General features: G+C 40.3%; 1 protein-coding gene across 1 annotated transcript in view; it reads right to left on the reverse strand.

The window, feature by feature from the left end:
• Positions 1 to 925: 925 nt before the first annotated feature.
• LOC102823282 (homeobox protein BarH-like 2-like) overlaps positions 926 to 25,269 on the reverse strand; it is a 123,414-nt gene continuing 99,070 nt past the window's right edge. Inside the window, exons 3-4 of the mRNA XM_006873074.1 lie at positions 10,583 to 10,667; positions 926 to 1,227 (exon numbers count right to left, since the gene is read on the reverse strand). Of these exons, the coding sequence (XP_006873136.1) occupies positions 961 to 1,227; positions 10,583 to 10,667 (352 nt within the window). The 3' untranslated portion in view covers positions 926 to 960. The remainder of the gene's footprint in view (positions 1,228 to 10,582; positions 10,668 to 25,269) is intronic.

A 25,269-nucleotide genomic window follows, 5' to 3' on the forward strand; every position in this document is an offset into this window, starting at 1 on the left:
GCTAACAGTGAAGCTACTCTGAGGGGGAATGGTGGGAAGTGGGGTGGGCAGCAAACCAGCCACTCTTTTCTTTCTTCACCCCCCAGGGGTTGTGCAGCCACTTCACCGCTCTGCAAGGAACTGTGGAAACCAACAGCCTGGCCCATATTTTAGGCTCTCTAGCTCTCTGGGTTTCTCTTTCCATAGGACTTACTCAGGAAGGCTAAATTTACAAGAAACAAAACTGGATCCTGTTGAAATATTTATTTTTAATTAAAAAATAAAAGTTATCTTAACATATTGCATCGCAGCTTCAGGGATGGCAATTTAGTGAAGCAAGAAAAACAAGGCTTATCAGTTCTTGGGTCACCTGACCACTTTATAAAGGTTACAAAGGCACACGTGTCTTTAAACAAACACAAACTTCATTCAGAAACAACTCTTAATAATTCAGGTCTCCCTTCCCCAATTCTTTTTTGCCCAATCTGTCCAATTTTAGCCCCCTCCCCTCAAGAAAACAAAACAAAACAACCAAAGCATTGAATTCTCTTGAAAAACTACAGAAATAAGTGCTGAGTCAGCAAGGATCCTGGGTGTTCTGCTCACGCCCCTCTACATCCCTCTGCCAAAGAACAAGCTTCAGCAATCTCCACTGCAGGCCTGGTGTGTGTACCCAGACCTTCAGGCAGCTCTCCCACCTGGGGCAGGCAGTTCCAAGAGCTGTCTCCCTTAATCAAGGGCATCCCATGGCTAAAGCAGCCTCTCCATGTAAGAAAGGCTGAAGACAATCAAGTCTCCATCAACAATGCTTGCAATGGAAATATCGCTGAGAACTGTGGGAGGGAGGAAGGGAGATGTGAATCTCTTCTATCCAAGTTTATCGGGCTTTAGTCTTTTGGAAGTTTTTCTCTCCCTATTTTCCCTGCCTTCTCTCCTTTACCTTCTTCCCAGTCTCCCCCCATGCCCCAAAAGAGGTTTATTTTAGCTTGATGGTGGGGGTTCCAAAGAGGTTACTGGCAACTCCTGGGGTTGGCCTGGGTGCTCTGCCACCTCCAAGGGACCATCACAGGCCTCCGGTTCCTTTGGGCCACCGGGCCCCTCGTGCCTCTGAGAGACCTCTGGGCATTGTTGGCTCTGAGCCTGGCTATTCATCTTCTCTTCTGCTTCAATCTCCTCAGATGTGGGGATGGAGTTCTTCTTAGGACGGCCTTTGGGTTTTGTGGGTGCTTCCTGTCCACCTTTAAGAACCTACATGGGATAAAAACAGTTACTAAATCTGGGAAAATACCTCCTCCATGCCACTTTCCAGCTCCCCAATAAAACAGCATAGAAACAATTCCTTCTCAGCAGTGAGGTCACAGAATTTGGCAGAAAGTATTCTCAAACTCATCACTTCCAGCCTATGAAAACCTCTGGTCAATCTCACATATTTTTGCATTTATTAAAATGATAATAAACATTAAAACCCAATTTCAACATAAGCAATATATTAAAATTAGAATACCAATGCAGGTAACTATCAAGTTGACAAAGTTAAAAGAAAAATTGTAGCAAGTAGGAATATAAATACTCAGACTATAATGTGGAAGCGTGATTGGTAGAATCTTTTCAAAAGACAATCTGATAATGTAAAGCAAAACCCTTAAAGTGTGCGTACCCTTTTGACAAAAAAATCCACTTACAAAAATCTAGCCCCAAGAGATCATCAAAAACTAAAAAGAAAGAAACCTCATGCCCATCAGAAGTCACTTCTCATTTCTACGCCTCTCGGTGTGGCGCTGTAGGATCAGCGCTTGACTGCTAACCACAAGGTCAGCGGTTCAAACCTACCAGCTGTGCCTCAGAAACCCTATACAGGGTCACTATGAGTTGAAACCAACTCCACCTCCATAGCACTTAACAACAAGTGGGTGTGAAATGGTATCTTATTATGGTTTTTATTTGCATTTCCCTGATGAAAAGTCATGATATTTAGTATCTTTTCATGTGTTTATTGGCCACTTGTATAGCTTCTTTAGAAAAATGTCTATTTAGCTCCTTTGCCCATTTTTTAAAATTGGGTTATTTAACTTTTTATTGAGTTGTATAAAATGTGTAAATATTTATTCGTGCTCTATGAGTTGTCTTCTTACTTTCTTGGTGGTGTCTTTTGTAGCACAAAAGTTTTTAATTTTGATGAAGTCAAATTTTTTCTGTTACTTATGATTTGAGTGTCTTATCTAAAAAGGTTTTGCGTAAGTCATGATCATGAAGGTTCTTTCATATTTTCTTCTAAGAGTTTTATAGTCTCAGTCTATAACTTGGGTCTATGATTCATTCATCTTGAGTTAATTTTTGTGTATGGTGTGAGGAAAACCATAAATTCTTGTCTTGACTAAGGTCTCTTTACAGCAGGGAATCTGTTCAGCCATTGTACTTTTCACCCAATCAGCAAACACAAAGACATGAAGGGAACCTTTAACAAGGTATAGACACTAACAGAATCTACCTCTGGGAAGAGGATGTCCCTATACTCCTTATGACATAAGTCAGTATCTGATTTTGATTTCAGTCTGTGCACAGACTTTCGAAAGTACCCAAATGTGCCAAGATGGAATTTGCATGTTGAAAGCAGCTCCACTCAGTACAAAAAGAGATTATACAAAATTAAGTTGCCCCATGTAGTAATCAAGTTATAAAAGGGCAGGTTTGAAGAAACCACCTAATTGGCAAAAGCAAGCCTAGCCCCAGCAATTAGAAAACACCACCCACACAGCCTGGATGGACCCCACCTGGCTGCCTGCCGATACCACAAAAAACCAAAACAATCAAACCATTTTCTGAGTGGAATAAAACATTCCAGCACAAGCAATAATTAGCAGATAACTACCCTCTTGGCTGCCTTCCTTACTCGATCCTGGCCCCCTGCCTTCAGCACACCTGAGACATGCAATCAATACACTCCCACCCCACTCTGGGAGCACACATTCACATGCACCCTGTGGCCTTTTTGCCAGGACCCTCCAGCCCATCCCAATTATTCCTAGAACCAGTTAAGTTCTGTTCCCTTGTCCAGAGAAGTCACACAGCCCAAAGCCACATGCCTATCTCTGTCTCTCAGGGAGGCACCTAGATTGCCATCGACTTTTGCTAGCCTTTCCTGTTGACAGCTCTCCTAAACTTTGAAAGTAGATATTAAATGCCCTGATCCTAAAACAGAACAAGGACGTTTGCTCCCTTTCCAAAATGCTTAAATGAGTCTGCCCCAGAGGTCGGGGCTGGGGAGACCAATGTTAATGTCAATTCAGAGAGGAAACTTGAACCACCCTCATTTTTCAGACAAGAAATAGCCAATGAAAAGCTCAGAGTCAGAGGAACCTGTAAGATTCATTTTTGGCTCTATCCTGGTCTCAAAAACTTTGAACATTAATTTTGTAGATAAACAATAATAATAATAATGTTGTTGCTGTTAAGTGCTGTAAAGTTGGTTCTGACTCACGGCAACCCTGTACAGGGTTTCCTAGGGGTAGCTGGTGAGTTTAAACTGCCGACCTTGAGGTTGAGTGCTTATTCTATGGCACTATGCAATAGCCGCTAACATTTCTCATCTGCATACCACATGGCAGGCACTATTCTACAGTGGTTTACAGAGATGAGCTCAGTTAATACCGCAACCCAATAAGATAAATATTATACATTTCACTGATGAAGAAATCAGCACATGGAAGTTAAGTAACCTGCTCAAGATTACATAGTTAATTAAGGGCATATACATAAAACTAACAGACAACAGTATTCTCAGTGGTGGTGGCTGTGTGCCATGGAGTAGGTTCTGACTCATAGCGACCCTGTACAAGGTTTTCGAGGCAGAGAAAGATTGAAAACATTCCCCCTGAAAACTGGAACCAGATAAACACGCCCTTTATTACGACTCATATTTGATATTGAGTCCCAGCCAGAGGAATAAGGCAAGAAAGGAAAATAAGAAGTAGCCAATTAGTAAAGAAGCACAACTATCCATATTTGCAGATGATATGATCTTATACATAGAAAATCCCAAAGATTCAACAAGAAAATTATTGGAACTAATAGAAGGATCCAGCAAAGTGGCAGGGTATAAGATCAACATACAAAAATCAGTCAGATTCCTCTTATTAGCAAAGAGAACTATGAAAAGGAACTCAGAAAAAATTACCATTTATAATTTGTTCCAACTCATAGCAATTCTGTATAGGGTTTCCAAGGAGCAGCTGGTGGGTTTGAACCACTAACCTTGTGATTAGAAGACCTACAGTATCACACTAGAACTCCACCCCAAAAGTTAAAATACTTAGCAATAACCCTAACTAGGAATTTAAATGATTTTTTATAAATAAACTATAAAACATTAAGGTAAGAAACCAAAAGAGATCTACATAAGTGGAAGGATATTATCATGCTAATGGATAGGAAGACTTTACATTGTGAAAATTCAATACTACCCAAAGTGATCTGAGGAGCTCTGGTAGTGTAGTGGTTATGAGTCGGGCTGTGAACTGCAAGGTCAGCAGTTTGAAACTACCAGCTGTTCCGTGGGAGAAAGTTGAGGCATTCTGCTCCCGTAAAGATTGACAGCCTCAGAAACCCTGTACAGGGTCGCTATGATTCAGAACCGACTCCATGGCACATAAACCACCACCACCACCCAAAGTGATCTATGTTGTTCTTGCCAAGTGCCATCGAGTCGGTTCCAACTCATAGCAACCCTGTATGGGGTTTCCAAGGAGGTGCTGCTAAGTTTGACCCACCGACCTGGTGGTTAGTAGTCCAGTGCTTATCCTAAAGCACCACACCAGGACTCTATAGATATAATGTAATCCAGATTCCACCAACCTTCTTTAATGAGATACAAAAATTAATGACCAATTTTATATGGAAATGAAAGAGATCACAGATAAGCAAAGCATTACTGAAGAAAGAAAAAAAAAAAAAGAACCTATTATATAACCATGAAATCAAAGCAGTCTTGTACTAGTACAACTACAGATACATAGACCAATGTAACATAATTGAAAGCCCAAAAGTAAATCTATCAACCTACGGACAGCTGATCTTCAACAAAAATCTATTTAACAAATGGTGCTGATAAAATTGAATATCCAGCTACAGGAAAATGAAACATGAAACACACTTTACACCACATATAAAAACTTACTCAAGATGGATGAAATACCTATATGTAAGACCTAAAATTGTAAATATCACGGAAGAAAAAATAGGGGCAAACTTGAGGGTTCTAATTTGTAGCATAGACTATCAAACACAACCAAAAGAGTACAAACTAGACAGGTTGTTGTTGTTATGTGCCGTGGAGTCGGTTCTGACTCATAGAGACCCTATATAGGGTTTCAGTGGGTTTGAACTGCTGACCTTGTGGTTTGCAGTCAAAACAACAATGAATTACCATCTCACCCCTGCGGTAACAATAATAATAATAATAATAACAAAATCAAAACAGAAAATAACAAATGCTGGTAAGGGTTTGGAGAGACTGGACCTCTCATACACTGCTAGTTTGATTATGAAATGATCAACCACTGTGGAAAATGAAATAGTCCTTCTTTAAAAAGTTAGAAATAGAGATACCATATGATCCAGCAATTCTAATACTAGGTATCTACCCTACAGTTGTGACACAAATACATACATGCACTCACAATAGCAGAAAGATGGAAACAACCTACGTGCCTATCAGCAGATGAAAGGATAAACAAACTATGGAACATGCATACAGTGAAATGCTATGCAATAGTAAAGAATAATTATGAATCTGTGAAACATCTCCCAACATGATGAACCAGAAGGGCATTATGCTGTGTCAGTAACAACAGAAGAAATATTACGTGAAACCAGTATTATAAAAAAATCAAGAAAAGGTTTATGCACAGAAAGAAACTGTCTTTGGTGTTTACCAGGGGTGGGAGTAGGAGGTGGGAAAATCACTATAGTTACTATGTATTAACTTGGAGGAAGGGAAACGTAATACAAATTAAGGGGGAGGCCAGCACAATATACCCAAGGCAAACACTGGGAGGTACAAAACAGTAAAAAGCAACAACAGTAAATACTATTGCATGCACAATCCTGCAATAGTAATAACACACAATAACTGATGAGTTAATGCACAGGTAGATACTTATGCTGTATAGGTGTGGGGTGGTATATGGGAGTACATCCACAAGCATATATATAGGCTTAGCAGTTGTATGAGCTTCAAATATATCAAAGGAGTCTTGGTGGCGTAGTGGGTTACTCATTGGGCTGCTAACTGCAGGGTTAGCAGTTCAAATCCACACAGCTGATCTGTGGGAGAAAGATGAGGCTTTGCACTCCTGTAAACATTTACAGTCTCAGAAACACTATACAGGGTCACTATGAGTCAGAACCAACTTGATGGCACATAGTAAGTAGCATCATCCTGCACCAAGGCTGTATTAGATTCCATAGGAAGTAAAGACAAAACTCTTCATTCCTGCCTTAATGAAATTTACGATCAAAGGAGAAACAGCACACAGAAGCACTTAGGGAACGCATTATAATTACATTTTGGGCTGTTGATTATTGATTTGTTGTTTATTGTAAATTCATAAGAGTTTGGAGGAAAGACAATGGGGAAGGTCATAAGGAGAAATTGAAATGGTAGGGTGGATGGAATTCAATTCATTCCCAAAACTCTAGAATGAAACTTACATGGAAACTTTTAGGGATATTGAGCTCTGAAAAAGCCAGATTGGGAATTTAGAAGCTGCGCTTGGGCAAGTCCCTTCTCTGCTTTCTGTGCAAGTTGCACCACCCGCCTCCTTGCTCGTCAATCATCATCGTCAAAATCAATGTCTTCTGAGTGGCAGAGGCATTGTTGAAATTGGTTATCAGCAATCTTTTCATGAGTCAGGTGATTAAGGCATTGACAGCCTGCCACCTTGGCCAGAGCCACCCAGTGTGTGTAGGACGTTGCCTGTGCCTTTGCCTCTGTCTCTGACATCACTTGTTTTTCACCAGCCATTATGCTACTGCCAGTGCTACGGTAGTAATGGTTACCCTGATGTATCAAACCAAATGAAGGTAACCTGGGAGATTTACCTCAGAGAAAATTCAGCAGGCCAATCAAACTCGGGCCCCTGTAGGAAACAAGAGGGCCAGTGTCACTTTGTTGTTGTTGTTGTTGAGTGCCGCTGAGTCCGTTCTGACTTATAGGGACCTTGTATAGGGTTTCTGAGGCACTGCTGGTGAGTTTGAACCACAGACCTTGTGGTCCATTGCTTATCCTCCAGCGTCACACCAGGACTTGGCAATCATTTATTGAGTACTTATAAGACGTGAACACAGCCATTAAAAAAAAAAAGTAGTCAAGCAGGGAAGACAGAGATGTACGCTAATAGTATCCAGTGTGATTTGGGTACAACTCAAGGGAATTCATGGGTGACCAGAACGTGCCAAGTAAAGCAGGGGGAGTATTGAAGGCAAAAGGATGCAACCAAAGTGCCTGGGGTTTGGAAGTGCTTCAACATGGCTGCAGTTAACATGTGAGGGACGTGATCAGCTGTGGGTCTGAGTTCTGACCCCTTCAGAAAATGAGGCTTCATTGGGATATGGATGCCTTCATGTTTCCCTGGTGAAACTTTTTCAAAGCTACACAGGCAGTCTCCAGATTACGAACAAGATCCATTCCTAACTGTGACTTTAAGTCGGATTTGTAAGGGGATCTGTAACCAGGTGCACATGGTCCTTATTTAGCCTTACTTTAGTGCAAGAAAGGAGCCCTGATGACTTAATCTTTGAAGTGCTCACCAAAAAGTTCAAACCACCAGCCACTCCATGGGAGAAAGATGTGGCAGTCTGCTTCCATAAAAATGTCAACCTTGGAATGCCTTTGGGGGCAGGTATACTCTGTCCTGTACACATGCTAGGAATCAGTATCAATTCAACTGGCAGTGGCTTAGTGCAAGAAATGACCAGAGCCTTTTCAATTATTTAAAAACTGCATGTGCAGCACATGAAAGTATGATTGTGATGAAGAATTTGTTGTGAGTAGAGTGGTTCAATCATCTCAAAGTGATGGCAAATTTACATAACATTAAAGGGCAAGTACAAGTTGTCCGTATATCCAATATATGTTATAACCCAGGGACTGCTTGGATGTCTTACGTACTCGGTTAAAAAAAAAAAGAAAATGATAATTGGGTAATAAAGATGTCTCAAGGCTAGTAACCTAATTGGACTTGGAAAAAGATTAGCACTTCATTCTCAGAGTATGGCTGCCAAGGACATCGTTGCCAGACCAAGATAGCATCTCTTGACTAGTTTTTACCAGTCAACGTTTGTAACCTATAGCGGGTTGTGTAAATGTAATCTTGCACATTTGATGGGCACTCACTCTCTATTCTATTTCTGTTGGCTTTGGTTCCAGTAGGACCCACAGTGTGTTACAGCTGGTTGAAGGTACTTCATTATCCAGTGGTCTTCTTCAGTTCTAGAATAAACACTATTCTGTGAGAGGATCCAAATATACTACCTTTCTCTCCTAGTCACACAACTAAGTGGGCCTTACCATACACCGTAATTAATTATCTTTCTCAACGAAAGTCTCTAAATAGTCAACAGTTCCATGAAATGGCTACTAATTGCTAGCTATGTAATCTTTTGTTTTGTTTTGTTATGTTTTCAACATATGAAAATCCTACAGAGCACAGTTCTACTGTGTAACACATAGGTCTTTAGCTTGACTACTAGCTGAAGAGTTGGCAGTTTGAACCCACCCAGAGGCGGTTTGGAAGACGGCCTAGCGATCTGCTTGTGAACGGTCACAGCCTTCAAAGCCCTGTGGAGTAGCTCTAGTCTGCATACATTATGCTATCAGGACTCCTGGCTTGGTTCATAAGAGACACTTAAATATGTATGTGTTGATTCATGCAATATATGTGTGCTTGTACATGCCACTGGCATCTCTGCCTCACTCCCAACCACTTCATGAGCCAAGTCTGCCTCCGTTTGAAAATCCTTCCGTCAAAAGGTCAGGTCTTGGCAGAGGAAATGAGAAGATTTTTCCCAGGACACATTTCTGGGCTATATAACATTGCTGTTAAGAGCTGTCAAGTTGGTTCTGACCCACAGTGACCCTGTATAGGGTTTCCAAGGAGTAGCTGGTGAGCTTGAACCACCAACCTTGCATTCAAACTGACTTTGCAGTCTAGTGCATTAACCCACAGCGCCACACCAGGACTCTGGGCTATATAATAAATGGTGCTTATTAATTTTTTCCCCTAATATTTCCTATTAATATTCATTTTCAACTTCTTTCCTTTCTCATTCTTAACAGACAACAGCAAAGAATAGTAAGAACTAACTTTTGTTTTATTAGACATAAAAAACAAAATTGAGAAAATGTCTATCCATTAATTCCCCCCACCCCCTAAAACCTCAGAGTAGGAGGGACTTTAGTTATTTCCTTATGGTAAAAAGCATCATACTCTAGTCCTTGGAACAACAGGAAATACATAGCTCATGGCAGATTTTTTAGCAAATCAGAACATTCTTCAGGAAGGCACAGAATGCCTGGTCTATATGAGAAGGGTCAATGATGTCTGAGCACCTGTCCTCTTAAGAACAGAGCAGGTCTTTTCGCCCATCACCGCACCCTCATTCTGTCTGTAGGCTTTTGAGCCTCACCCTTGTAGCTTATACTAGAGAAATGAAATGTAACATTTGCCACTTTGGAAAACATGGATTTAAAAGTGCTTTAAAAAAGAAAATAAATTTTTATGAAGTTCTGAGTCCCTAAAACATAGAGATATTCATTCTAACAGGTAGAATTTAAAATTAAGATTGAAATATTCATTAGCTATGCATAAAGTGGTATTACTGAAACTGTAGCCATTATAACACTGAGATCAAAGTAACCTGGGTGCAAGCCTGACAGTCTTCTGGAATCAGAATCCTGACATGGGCAGTTTTGCATTTCAGATTACTATTCATGTTACTTTGATGCCCATTAAAGTTTGAGAATCACTGAGTTAGAGGACATATAGCTAAACGAACAGATGTACCCTGTATGGCATTGGTGGTAATGGTGGTTATGTGCCATGGAGTCAGAACCTACTCATAGTGACCCCCTGTACAGGGTTTCCGAGGCTGTAAATCTTTCCGGGAGCAGAAAGCCTCATCTTTCTCCCGCAGAAGAGCTGGTAGTTTCGAACCGCTGACCTTATGGTTCGCAGCCCGATTTGTAACCACTACGCTACATTACAGAGTATTTCATTCTATTCTTAGCTATTGGTGGGAGAGGGAGTAAGTTCTTTGAAAAGGCTTACGTGTGAGTTAAAACTAGCAACTGAGAACCTTGTGGGCTTCTTCTTTTTTTTGAAGGAAACTGTGAAAAACAATGTCCTTCAGGTTAGGAAATCCAGGTCAAGAGAAAGGGCCTATCATATAGTTCAAACAGCTTCACTCCTAAACGTCATCTAAAAGGCCTTCCAATCTCTGCAGTCCAAACCACCCACTGAGCTTTTCTGTCTTTCCACCACTCCCTGTAGTAAGAATTTTCCCAATCACGTTGGGCAAAGGTTAAACCCACTTGCTTCTTTCTTACCATTTTCTTCCATTTCATCCTGCGATTCTGATACCATGTCTTCACCTGTAGTTGAGTGAGTCCAAGAGACTGGGCCAAGTCCAACCTGGAAGGTGAGAGGAACAAATGAGGAAGGCAAAGAAAGAGCCGTCTGAATGTTTGAATTGTGGTCTAATGGCTAGCTCCAGGCACTCACTACCAGAGCATGGGCCTCCTCCAAGAAATTCCTCCCAAACGTGCCTTCTCTATTTCTCCACGATTCTGTGGATGAAACTCTGGGATGGTGAAAAACAGATGCTCATGGCCAGAGACATCTGGGGCAATGATCCTCATCCTGGAAATAGTCACTATGTAAATTGGGCCTGAAAAAGACTTCTGAGCCATCTTACAAAATCCTGTTCCTGACACATTCTTCACTCAGACCTAGTGCAAAATGAGGACATTAGCCCAAAATCCAGACTGGAAATAAAAGGTAAAACCATTAGGCCCATAAGCCTAATCCTGCCCCCTTCTGTTTTTTAAATAGAGCTTCATTAGAGCATATTTATAATCTATGGCTGTGTTCACACTTAAGGAAGACTGGTTTGTTGTGACAGAGACATATGGTCTATAAAGCCTAAAGTATTTGGTGGCACAGTGATGAAAGCACTTGGCTGCCTAAAGGTTCCTGATCTGAACCCACCAGCTGACCTGTGGGAGAAAGACATGAATGTTTACTTCTGTAAAAATGTATAGCCTTGGAAACCCTTTTGGTAGTTTCCCTCTGTTCTGGTGTGACAAGGTGGGATAGGCACTCAATCATAAGGTCAGTTTGAACCACAAGTTCACTGGTTTAAATCCACTAGCCACTCCTCAAAAATCCTATTCAGGGTTGCTATATGTTGGAACCGACTCAATGGTACTTACCAACAACAACATAAGTTCACTATGAGTCAGAATCAACTCGACAGTAGTGTGTTGTTTTTGTTTTTTAGTTGTTTGGATTTATAAGCCCTTTACATAAAAGGTCTGCTTACCAGTGGTAGACACACCTAAAGTCATGGCGGAGCCGTGCAGCAAGTCCACTCTGTCTGCTGCAGAGACTGTGGACTGTTGCCCCATGAGGATACAAACTTTAGGTCTACCTTAGAGCCAACTAGAAGGACCACCTCTGTAAGCGGCTCCAGCCCTGTTTTATTGAAGCAATGTGGACTTCTAATGCAGAAATTTGGGACAACCACCCTTGATACAGTTACCACATTTTGAAGGTTCCCAGTTTTCTGAGGACTGTGGTTTGTGGCTCTAAATTCCACTATCTCACACAAGTCTGCACAGCATAAGCCTGAGTCATGAAAAGTCTTAACTCAGATTTCAGTTCTTCAGTTGCAGTAGTGAGGAGCATTTAATCATAACAAGGACCAATGGGTACAAGCACTGAAGATTCAGATGCAAACTCCTGGCCTTCCCAGGTACAACTGTTTAGCTTACCCACCCCTACTATCATCCCTCCTCCCCCCCACACACACTGCTGCTATGACCAAAGCATACAATTTAAGTAAAAACATAGTCTCCTTTCAAATAACACTGAACTTGTCCGTAAATCTACATCTACATAGAATGCCTACTGAAAGATGATTATTGAATTGAAAGTCATTAACTGACTGAAGCTATAAGTTCCCAGTGCCAATAACACTTAGCTCTTCCACGAATGGAGCACTATAGTAGCTCATCAGAGATCAAGAACCCAGGAAGACATCGTACAGTCTTCTGGTCTCCCTGGAGATGTCCTCATGCTAGTGCTATGCCTCCCTAGCTCAGTTCACCTGAGGTCAGCAGGTGCATTTTCAATGGAAGGTTTGCTGAGCAGCTCTGCCACTACCTTAACAAATGGTGTGAGCTCACTTGGGAAAAATGCATCCTTGACTCACTCTGGCTAAAGAAACATGCTTCACTGTCATCGGCTTTCTCTCATTACCTGCCACCGTTACAAATTCTTACTTCCCTGCATATTCGCTTAACTGGGGTCACCAAGGAAACAGGAGAAACAAACAATAAGGAAGAGGGAACTGGCTGTGGGAGGAGGGAGTACTCATGGCCCTGGTCACGTACAGAGGTGAGGAACATCTGAGAGGGCGGATGCCAGCCAGATGGTATCCTCCTCCCCAGGCAAGTGAATCAGTCTTGTGTAGGTCACCTGAACGATGCCTGGGCAGGTACCAGGAAGCCCCAGGAGGCTTGTTGGAAAGTAACATTTCTGTGAAAATTTTCTCTGGTTTTTCAAATTAAGCCTGACATTTTACCCATACATATGGAAGTCCTTTGACATATCACCACACAATTCATAAGTAATGGTGCTCATTCTACCTGCTTTGCAAAAGTACATTAGGCTCTCAGTTACATGCTGAGGACATAAAAATCGCCAGTTAAAACCAAGGGAATCCCACCTGTGTAATCTCCTGTTCACAGACCTGCCTCTTCTTTCTGCCTGGGGACACCCCAAAAACAGCTTGTCCAGAATAGAACTCACTCTTCCCTCAAATGCACTCTGTCTCCTGCTTTCTGACTTCAGTAAATGGTATCATTATTTACCTAGCTGCCTGATTCAAGGCCCATAGAACTCTCTCAAATCTCTTCTCACTTCTTCACCCCAATATTCTGTTCATTCCATCTTCGACATTATTCTCCAATCTCTTCTTTCCTCTCTAGCTACACTGGCACTACCTTAATTCAGATCTTCAATAATTATCCTTGGGTTCTCTCCTACCTTGTTTTCCTATTGCAACTCTCCCCTCTATAGTCAGTCGTGGCTACCAAAGTGACCATTCTAAAATGTAAATCTGGTCAATGTCATTTCCAGTCCTTAATGGCTGCGGACTGCTTAAAACAACAAAGGTCACAGTGCTTAGAGAGGCATTACAAGGTCTGTAACAAAATGGGCCCTTCCCATCTTTTTAGCCTTACCTCCCACCACCTTCCCATTCACACCTTAAGCTAAAGCTGTCCTGACCACTTGCAATTCCCTGGACACACCCAGTGAGACAGGCCTCTGTGTGTGATTTTCCCTCAGTGGGGAGTGCTTTTCCCTCTAGGAATCAAAAGTCTTCTTTAAGGTCCCCTTCTTTGGCAAGCCTGCCTTAACTCCTTCTGATGCACTTAGTTCTATCTTTGTGGCCTCGCAGACCTCAGGAGTATGCCGCCATCAGTATTTAGCTCACAGTATTTTCTTGTTAGCTGCCATTGAGTCAGCCCAGACACATGATGAACCCAAGTACAACGGGATCAGACTGCTGTAATCAATAGAGTTTTCATTTATAGTTCCCCTGGACTTTCTTCCTAGTCCACCTTAGTCTAAAAACTCTGCTGAAAATGGTTCCATATCTTTGCAACATACGAGCTTCCACTGACACGATGGGTGGTGGTTATGCATGAGGCTGTCATGAGTTGAGGTGCGTGACCATGAATTAAGGAATATGAAGTGCCTTGGCCAAGAATTGAAACCGGGACTCCTGGTTTCAGGGAAGGTGAAAATTTTACTGGTGAACCACTGCCTGCACATTGTAACTGGTAGTTCCTGCCTTCCCCTATGATTTCCCTTAGAGCAGGACTTTCTTTCCATATCCACAGAGATACTCAGCAAGCATTTAGTGGGTACTTTATTAACTGAATAGTAGAGGAATTCCCTTTGAGTTGGTGAGTTTCTGACTCTTCTTTTCACTAAATTTTCATCAGCATAGATAGTAAATAGCATAAGAGACATGAAGGGAAGCCTAAACGTATTGCTACTAGGGTTCCAGTTCATACATGCATAAATTTATTCCAAACAAAAGTGTGTTTAAACACGTCTCTGTGATCAATCACCCACCGACATCTGCAGACAAGTTCTCTCAGTAATACATTTGTCTTAGTCTCATAAGGGTGCCTTCAAAAAAAAAGTTCCAGTCAAAAGAGTGGCTTTCAAGGGGATATGCTAGGCCAGTTAAATTCAAAGCAGAAAGGTAGCTCAGAAGATCATGGTGTTGTTGTTGTTAAGTGTTGTCAAGTCAGTTCCAACTCATAGTGACCCTGTATAGGGTTTCTAAGGAGTGGCTGGTAAGTTTGAACCACTGACTTTGTGGTTCAAACTGACCATGTAGTCCAGTGCTTTATCCCACAGTGCCACACCAGGACTCCAAGACCATGGTAACTGTTTTAAATTCCAAAAGGGAAACCCTGATAGATTTTCTTAGTGGACAAAATGGGGGCATATGAGGAAGAAGTTTTAAGAAAGCTGAAAACTGCATTGGTGAGGAAAAGTGCATCATGACAATGCACTGCTCATTACTTGAGGGTAAGAGCTGTTCCACAAAATTTCATTGGGAAACCTTACCCCATATACTTTACAACCCTGATCTTGTCCATTCAGGCTTCCTTTTGTTCCCCAAACTCAAAGAACATTTCAAAAGAACACAACTTGTGTGTCTCGGGGATACCAAACTGCCATTTTGATGTGATATGAATGGACGAGCACAGAATTCTTCAGAGAAGGGTTGGAGAGATGGAAACAAAGCCTTCAAACAAGATATAGACCTATATGTTGAGAAACAAGAGCTTCATGTTTTGATATTTTTTGTTCCTATGATTTATAGCAATACTTTTTTTTACTTACCCTCATACATTTGAGTTGGATTTTCTTTGTGTGTGTGTGTGTGTGTGTGTGTGTGTGTGTGCCTATTTTCTTTGATAGGACTTGAATCCTATCAAAGGACTTCATATGGACAATGCAGGGAGTAAAATAAGAAAGAAAAACAGGACTAGAAAAAATCCCAACAAGCTGTTGTTAAGTGCTGTTGAGTTGGTTTCAACCTGTAGCGAACCCGTATAGGGTTTCCTAGGCATGGCTGGTGACTTTGAGCCACAGACCTCATGGTTTGAACTGACTTTGCAGCCCAGTGCATTAACCCACAGAGCCACTCCAGGACTCCCCTCATTAGCTCAGTCATCTTCCAGAGTGAGTGTGAAGGAACACGACAAAACACACTCAGAAATATTTTGTAGTGAAGAGTAAATTAAAAGGGATGTGGCATTGAAGCCTTAGAAAAAAAGCAAAGGTCAAGCCTTCCCCATTTGAAGAGTTTCATAAAGGAACTCTCTTCTTAGGTTCTTCTTAGTCTTGGCCACGTGATTCTGACGTGCTATCTGCCAAATTCATTAAAATAGCTGACACCTTCTCAAGGGCAATCATTCCAGCTCTTTAGAAGCAAGGGCCAGCCCAATGTGTCTTGGAACAGCTGAGAACTAGAAGGTTGTGGGGAAGAATGAGGCTCAGAGGTCCCAATTCCAGATCTAGTTCCACTGTATTTGATCCTAAAAAAAAATGAGAGGCTTTAAAAACCACACCTGTTTCTCAAACGACAGCCTGGGCAGCCATTTGCCCAACTTTACCTAATTTGTTACACTGGAGTAATTAGGTTTAAGTATGGGGACAGATTACTAAATAAGCAAGGTAAGCACATGCTTAGGACATTAACAAAACAGGAGTACCAGTTGTCCAAAGCAAAGAAAGATGATAAGCAAACAGAACACAAGGAAAAGCAGGTGCCACAATGGAAGAGAACTGGTAGGACACTAAATGAAACTGATACCAGCTTCAGTGTGTGAGAATGTGTCAGCAAGAAATAAAGTTCACATAGGGTCACAAGGGTACCCACCTACGAGGTTGTTTCAGCTATGAGGTCCCTACCACGTCAACACCTTTGTTGGCATCTGTCTTCTGTGTAATTGAAACTCCTTATTTCAGGGTGTCTCCTAAGCGAAGCTCTGGTAGCGTAGTGGTCACAAATTGGGCTACAACCTGCAAGGTCAGCAATTCAAAACTACCAGCTGTTCTACAGGAGAAAAATGAGGCTTTTTGCTCCTGTAGAGATTTACAGCCTTGGAAACCCTGTACGGGGTCACTATGAGTCGGAACTGATTTCACAGCACATCACCACCACCACCACCTAAGAATATACTATTTCTTTCTAATAAAAAGAGGTAGGGGTGGGCTGTCAAATCTAACGCTTGCTACATTTAACCAATATGCAACTGGATCCAACATGAGTGGTTGCTGGGCAAGGGCAGATTATATTAATAGATAAGAGGTCTCTCATCCATTTTGAAAGAACTGCCTTGTACATTTACATCTGCTAATCCAGCAACTCTAGCTAGGAGGGCCAACAGTGCCCATGATACAAATACAAGGACTTGCTCTTGCACACATCCTGGGGAAAAAAACAATGGAACTGCAATCCCAGAGGACACTCAAAAGTAAGAGAACTTGAGTAAACTGACTATTGCAATGAATTCAACCAAGTTAGTTTTTAACGCTACAGCATTATATATAGTTATGTCCTAAGTTTTGTAGACAATAATATTTATAACTTTAACTTTAAAATATATTGGCATACCCTCAGATGCAACCTACTGAAATAACAAACAACAAAAAATACTGGAAATATAAATAGCTATCAAATATGCAAAGTTTTAATTATGTATCAAGTAAGGTTCCTTTTTTATTATCTGGTGTATGGGACACCAAGATACTGGACACATAAAAGAATGCAAAATTCAGTATTTATTTGTTATGCTGAATGTTTCTATTTTGCAACAAAGAACGTGTTTCTAAAGTTGTCTACCAAGAAAACAACAAAGGGCAATTTATCAGAACATTACATTTATATTTTATCAGAATATTTATATATGTTAGTATGTAAGGAAGTTGAACAATTCCTTAAGGAAATAAATTAATTGAATATTGAGATAATATAATTATACAAATGTACTTCATTTTCATTTCACTTCAGACTGTTTTGCTTAAATTGATATCTTTAAGGCTCACAAAACAAAGTTGCTCCTGACTAAGTGGTGCTATTATTATATTGAGGAGTCATGATGTGCTGCTGTGGGATACGCATTGGGAAGCTAACTACAACCTTGGCCGGCCGTTCAAACCCACCAGCTACTCCCCTAGGCAGGGTCACTATGAGTTGGAACTGACTCAACAGCACTTAACAAAAACAACAGGATTACTACATGAATTATTAAGATATCTCCAAATATGGGAGTTGAACAATTCTACACACACAAAAGTGTACATTCTATAAATTTTGTAGAAGATGATAATTATATTTCTTTATTCATTTCAGGCAGATCAGGTATAACCTCACATTCAGTTCTCTATCATGGGCCACATAAGAGTTTGCCAGTGGCTTTATAATCACATGACTCAAGGCATATCTGTTGCTGTTCTGTACAAAGCAAACCAAATGGTCTTCAGATTGAGCGTACCACTGTATTTGTATCATGCTCTTTGCCATAGCTCTTGTTTACATGGCATATCAGCAGTAGTCCAATGAACTGTGAAAACACAGTATCAATGGACAAAATTTGAGTGCATAGTTTTAAAGTATTATACATCAAGATGAAAAGTCTTCATGAAAATCTGTGAAGAGCCCATAAACAAACATGATATAACAAATGAATGAAATTATTTCTGATTTCCTTGTAAGTACTATTTGTTTTTACTATCTCATATCTGAAGAACATAATTACATGTTCCAAATCAATTTCTTAACTCACTAATTTTCAAATATGAATATTTGCATCAATGTTCAAATTTGAAGATGAATTTTATTTTCAATTCAAATTTATTTGCTACAGTAGAACCAAGAAACACTAGTGCTGCTGTAGGGAACGCACTGGACTGTTAATTGCAAGGTCACGGCAGTTCAAGCCCACCAGCCACTCTATGGGGGAAATCTTTTCAACTCTCCAAAACATTCATAGTCTTGGAAACCCTCAATAGGGTCGTTATGAGTCTGAACTGACTCAGTAGTACCTAACAACAACAGTAGTAAAGCCATATTTTAAAACTGACATAATTTTATACCTTCTTTTATTGTTGTTAGGTGCAATCGAGTCAGTACCAACTCATAGTGACCCTATGCACAGCAGAACAAAACACTGCCCGATTCTGGGCCAACCTCACAATTGTTGCCACACTTAAGCCCACTGATGCTTTAAGTTTGCCAATCCATCTCGCTGGGGGTCTTCTTCCTCTCTTTCTCTGACCCTCCACCTTACCAAACATGGTATCCTTCTCCAGCGACTGGTCCCTAGGCATAATGAAATGACAGTACATAAACAGGGAACTGCCAGAGGTTCAAGCCAGATTTAGACAAGAATAGGGAATGAGGGATATTGTTGCCGACATCAGATGAAATTTGGCTAAAAGCAGTGAATACCAGAAAGATGTTTACCTGTGCTTTGTTGACTATGCAAAGGCTTTCAACTATATGGATCCTGAAGAACTATGGATAACATTGCAAACAATGGGTATTCCAGAACATGTAATTGTGCTCATGAGGAACCTGTACATAGATCAAGCAGCAGATGTTCAAACAGAACAACAGGGCATTGAATGGTTTAAGAGCACGAAAAGTGTGTGCCAGGGTTATATTCTTTCACCATACTTATTCAGTCTGTATGCTGAGCAAATAATACAAGAACAACATCACAAGCCAAAACAAAAGCTATCAGAAAACTTTTTTAAAAGTTATTTGTGAACCCCTAAAGACAATTCCAAAATTAACTTCTTTTTAAAAATGTAATGAATTAGAACAGACTTCTTCAATTAAATTCTAAAGTTTAATGGATACCAATTGTTATACTGGTGTGGTGTTATTAATGTGCTGGACTGCAAAAGTTAGTTTGAACTGGCACGCCTCAAAAACCCTATAAAGGGTTGCAGAGTTGGAACTGACACAACGGCACTTTATGAGTGCTGAAATTAATAATAGCAATATGAATTAGTTCCAAATTCTACATCTATTCCTTGCTATTAGTAAATATATATATAGTTGCAGAGAGTAAAACTATTTTAGAATTGGAAAATGTTGCCCCTGCAGACCCCATTGTTGATTGTTAAGGGCCGTAGAGTTAGTTCCAACCCATAGTTATCCTGTCTGTATAGGGTTTCCGAGGAGCAACTGGTAACTTTGAACTGCTGACCTTGCAGTTCAAACGACCTTGTGGTCCAGTATTTATCATCCGGCACCACACCATTAATAACAGAAATATAGATCCTGCTTTGTGGGATCATTTTTCTCCTAATGATGCATATTATTGGATCAAAAGAAGGCCAAATGATTGTAAACATCACAGTGAACCGTTTAAAAATTCATGTTGAAAATTTCTGGATATATATGTAGGATGTAAAGCTAATGGTGAAAATTGTCAGAAGGAGTATTGTTATTGTTGTTAAGTGCCGACCTTGCAGTTCAACCAACCTTGCAGTCTAGTATTTGTCCTATAGAGCCACACCAGGACTCCAAAAGAAGTAGCTATTGTATCTTCCATCAGTTGGCTCTCTCTAATTTTTTTTCTCTGCAGACTATTCATTGTTAAATCATATTTCTTAATCTGCTTCAAATGGATTTGGCAATTGGTACAGACTGAATATAACTGATAAACATGAAAACAGTTCAATTCACAGAGCTTGTATGTTATCATATTTAACTGAAGACATGGTTTTGGCTTAACCCATTAACTGGAAATACAAATTAGTGGAGAACCTCAGTACAGGAAAGCAGTTTGAAACATGTTATTGCTGTCATCATAACAACTGGTGAACATGGACTATCTTTTCAAGAAAGAATAAAGTGATTCCCCACAAAACAGAAATTTTGGGTGTTTACTTGAACTTATGGAGTCCTGGTGTGGCACTGTGGGTTAATGTGCCAGACTACAAAGGTGTTTGAACTGTAAGGTTGGCAGTTCAAGCTCACCAGCTGCTCCTTGGAAACCCTATACAGGGTTGCTATGGGTCGAAACCGACTCAATGGCACTTAACAACAACAACTTGAACTTACATCTCAGTTTATCCATTTTTAGCAGGTCACATCTCAAAATATGGCAACACAGGAAAGGGCAACCCATTATATATGTCTAAAGCAATGTGGGAAGAACTGATAAACTTAATTCGTGATGAAGTTTAGTCAACTATTTTCAGTAAAATAAGTAGAACTTGGGTTTCTGTTTGTCTGTAGATTCCACTCCTATTCTTTCTTATACAAATCAGGTAAGTATTGTTTTAAGATACATATCTCCAAAAAATGGAGAACCTGTCAGATGCTTGATCACATTTACTAGCTTAAATAGTCATACTGGTGAAGAAACTGCAAATCAAGTACTTCACTATTTATGTGAGGGTTGCAAAACTGATTTTTCTAAATGCAGAGACAAGTCTTATGGCAGTGTTGCCAATGTTGCGGGATATTATAAACACATGGAACAGAAAATGTTAGAATGTAATGCATATACCATTTTCATACCACGTGCTGCACTTTCACTTAATCTAAAACACAGCACAATAGATTATTATCAAGAACACTTGATTTTTTTCGCTACTGTTCATTTATTCTACACACTTTTGTCACCTCTACTTACCAATGGGCTGTCCTTAAAACATAGCTAGGCAATCATTGAGTGTGTGTTGGGAAGTTCATACTGTAGCAATGAGTGCAATCCTAGAGCTGCCCACTCAGATTCTGGATGCCTTTGACAATACTGCTGAAGACCAGTAACGAAAAGGAGAGACCAAAAGAGAAGGTGAAAACATCACCAACAAAGTGCAAACCCTAGAATAAGTATTGATGTAGGCTATGCAGAATAATATATTGCAGCATTTTCATCAGATGAGTTAAGTTCTCCAGGATTTAGAAGTAAATTTAAAGACATGCACAGGTCTCTACTAGTCATTAACTGATATTTACATAATTTAAGGGAAGATTTTGAAAAGACAACAAAACAAACGCTGATTATCAAGCAGTTCACCATTGAAGTTGCATTAAAAAGAGACAAGTAAATGATGGAAGTGCTCCTGAAATATGACATAAACCTACACTACATGATCACTGACACACGTACATGAAAATAAAGATGGAAGTGTATGGGGTTCTTTCAAATAGACTGTCCCTCTTAAACAATGTGGATACATTTGATGAAGAATGTAGGAAAGCATCCAATAAACTAAAATTATTGCAGGCTTATCCCAATGACTTAAATATAAACCTTTATGGAGAAATAGAGCAATATCATTTTTAGAGGAGAACTAAACTTGCAGAGTCAGGAAAAACAAATTTTGCTCATGAAGGCATATATGATTCCATAATAGAAGAAAAAATATGAGAGCTTGTTAAAAAGTTCTGCTGTAAAATCACAGAGACCTTTACTACACAAAAATATTAAAATGTGAAGCCATTGTTTCTTAATAAATCCTCAATTTAAGTCTATATACTTTTGAATGTGATGTGTCCATCTCTCTAACCCTTCCCCAAAGAAGTCTGTGTTCTGCAATTTACACAAGGTCAAAATGGCAGTTTTGGCATCCTCAAGAGACTCAAATTGTGTTCCTTTGAAAAGTTTTTTGAGTTTGGAGAACAAAAAGAAGTCTGAAAGGGTAAGATCATGACTATAATGGTAGATTAGGGTAAGGTTTCCCAAGGAAATTTCCATAGGACAGTCCTTGTTTCCCTCAAAGAATGAGGGTACATTGTCATGATGGGGGAAAAAAATTCCTTGGTACAACTTTCCTGGCCTTTTCCTAACCAGTGCAGTTTTCACCTTTCTTAAAACTTCTTATTAATAAGCCCCATGATGGTCCGGTGTCCTTCGAGAAAATCTATCAAGATTTAATAAGCCCCATGATGATACTGTGTCCTTCAAGAAAAATCTATCAAGATTATCCCTGTGAAATCCAAAAAAGAAGACAGCTGCCATAGCCTTCTGAGATATCCTTTCTGCCTTAAATTTAACTGGCCCAGCAGATCCCCTTAGAAGCCACTGCTTAAACTACATCTTGCTCTTTGGATCATATTGGTAAATCCAAGGCTTAGTTCCTGGTTACAATTCATCCCATAAAATCATCTTCATTAGCTTCGATCTTGTTTAAAGAACTCTTGAAGCTAGCTGCTATTTACACAAAACTTTGGACCACAATCTAGCAGAAAGCTTCTTAAGGCCAAGATGTTCACTTAAACTGAAATGACAGAACCATGTGAATTGCCAACTCCAGTACCTATCACCTTAGTGTTATTTCTATAGTCTTCTTCAACCAGTTTCTGGCCTTCAGCCAGTTTCTTCACTCATCTAGTTGACAGTCTTCCCATGTTGGCTCAGCCTTGTGGTCATCCTGACCTTCCTTAATACAATGGATCTATCTAAAAACTGTTTGATGTGGGGTAGCATTTCTGTAAATTTGTTGCAAAGCTTCAGTGATTTGGGAAGATGTCTGAAAGTTTTGTTAAGAAACTTTATAATAGCCCTGACCTCAAAATTGGTTTTTTTGCCCCCATTGAACAAAGAGTATAATTTTTGTAAGTCACCCTAATGAGACTTAGACAAGTGTATTACTGAGAAAATTTGCCTTCAGCCATCCACTGATCACAGAGACATGCCTACACACATTATGTTGGGAATAAATCCACCCGGGCAAGCATGAACTAGAACCCAAGTACTTTTTTTTTTTTTTTTTTTAAGTTTTTATTGTGAATTGAGTGAAAGTTTACAGGGCAGATCATCACTTTTACATACAACAAATCATACACCTTGCTTCATTATAATGATTATAATCTCATCCATGTACCATCAGATAACAGTATTCTTTCTATTCACTTTGGGTCTTTTTTTAAAAAAAAAAAAAAACACTCAGGCATATATAATGATTTACACCACCAAAGGGCACATTCTGCAAGTCAGCCTCCTGGCTGCCAGTTCTTAGTCCCTCTCTTCCCATGAATCTAGAGTCTTCAGCTGCTCCCTCTCTCCATGTCCCCATCTCTGCCTCCATCTCTGGTGTTGCTGCTACTCTGGATAAGGTCCCTCATTCTGCTTGTGCTCTTCTTCCTTGATGGTCCGAGGGGCCTTTGTTTCTGGATTGTAAAATTAACTACCCCCACCACCCGTTTTTGTTACAGCACTTCTATCATTACAATTGTGACAGTTGCAATTAGTCATGATAACTATTACTCACTACTGAATCATAAGAATCTTTTCTCCATCTCTTTTAACTGACCTATCTAGACAAGATGAAAACTATTCAGTGGAGATTCTTTCTTCCTTTCTTCCTCCACATACTCTTAAACTAAACTCCCTCTTGAAACCTTGTTAGCCAGTCACTTCATGTCTCCATCGCCCCCTCATTTTAAGTAGCCAATATCAAAGTTGCCCATCCCTATCTACCCTGTGTACAGAGAGGATAGCACTGATACTTGATGTGAAGATTCCATCCCTCTTAGTTGATATTTAGAGTTACTACCTCCATGAGTATAGGTCAACCTCATCAAATTGTACGAATTTACCCTGGTTTCCTTTATCAAAACTTGTTGTGGTTGTTGTTTTTTAATCTTCCTTTAGTCGAGTTCTGATCATCAAACCATCGAGGCTAGGTCAAATGGGTACTATCTGCCAAGTTTAGGTGTTCTTGTGCATATCCCCTCATTTCGTATCAGCTGGATGCTTCACTCTAAGCACTAGCCCTCTGTGGCTATGTCCTTTTCCATGGGCTCAGGTGTCTCCAGTTCTCACCACACTTCAGACCAAAAACCCCTTCCTCTTCTCTCCCTCATCTCCAGGTCAACAGGAATCTATGGAACGTGATTGAACTCAGCCCATTTTTGCATTGCTGCATTTCCCCCTCTTCCACCAGTATACTAGTGTGGTCATCAGCAAGCTTACATGCCTGCTCATCTGTGCCCTTTGAGTTTCATTCTTAGAGGGGAATTTTTCCTGAAGGGACTTGATTGCTTGCCTTGATGGCTTCCTGGCCAACTACTTGCTTATACTTGTAGTAGCCAGTCATAGTGCCATTTTTGTTTTGGGTTTTTTCCTGCTGATCTTTGTTTGAAGATGTATCTTCTGTCACTCTAGCTGTTCCAGGCTGGTTTGCTTAGCCTTTATAGTGGGAATGTCCCACCTCAGAAGGTTTTGGATGGGGTTCTGGATTCCACTTGAGGTCCTATACACTGCAAAGGCTTTGCAAGAGGCCTATTTCACTGGGAAAGTTCTAGAACCCCTTTTAGGTATTCCAATCAGTTATAGCTGAAGACGGGCTTACAAGCTTTCTGTAATCATGTTTCCCAACATTCCTTTCTATCCCACTCAAGTGTCAATTTTACAATAATAGGCAAGGGAAACAAATATTCATAAGACAGTCACATATATTATATTATTTCCCATCTTCAATCTATGCTTAGATCCCTGTATGCCACAGCCCTGTTGTTCCAAGGTTGAGCATGCATCACTATTTACCTCTGTCCTATTTAGCCCATGTAAACTTGTCTCAGTGTTCCCCTATCTACCTTGTTCTTCCACCCCTCCCCCTTCTTGTGTATTGCCTTCCCCAACACTCTAACTATGATGTGTCTGCCCCCTACCCTGTGCGCTACCATTGTCTCCCTCCACCGCCAATCCCACGAGTAACCAACAAAGAATTTTTTTTTTTCTTTCCCTTTTTAGTATGGATATCTTTTCTTAAGCTTTTATAATAATGGTCCTATGCAATATTTATCCTTTTGTGACTGACTACTTTCAGAATAAGGAGCTCTGGTAGCGTAGTGGTTACGAATCGGGCTGCGAACCTTAAGGTCAGCGGTTCGAAACTACCAGTTGCACCGTGGGAGAAAGATGAGGCTTTCTACTCCCGTAAAGATTTA

Source organism: Chrysochloris asiatica, unplaced genomic scaffold (genome assembly GCF_000296735.1).
Source record: "Chrysochloris asiatica unplaced genomic scaffold, ChrAsi1.0 scaffold00222, whole genome shotgun sequence".
Taxonomy (NCBI): Eukaryota; Metazoa; Chordata; class Mammalia; order Afrosoricida; family Chrysochloridae; genus Chrysochloris; species Chrysochloris asiatica.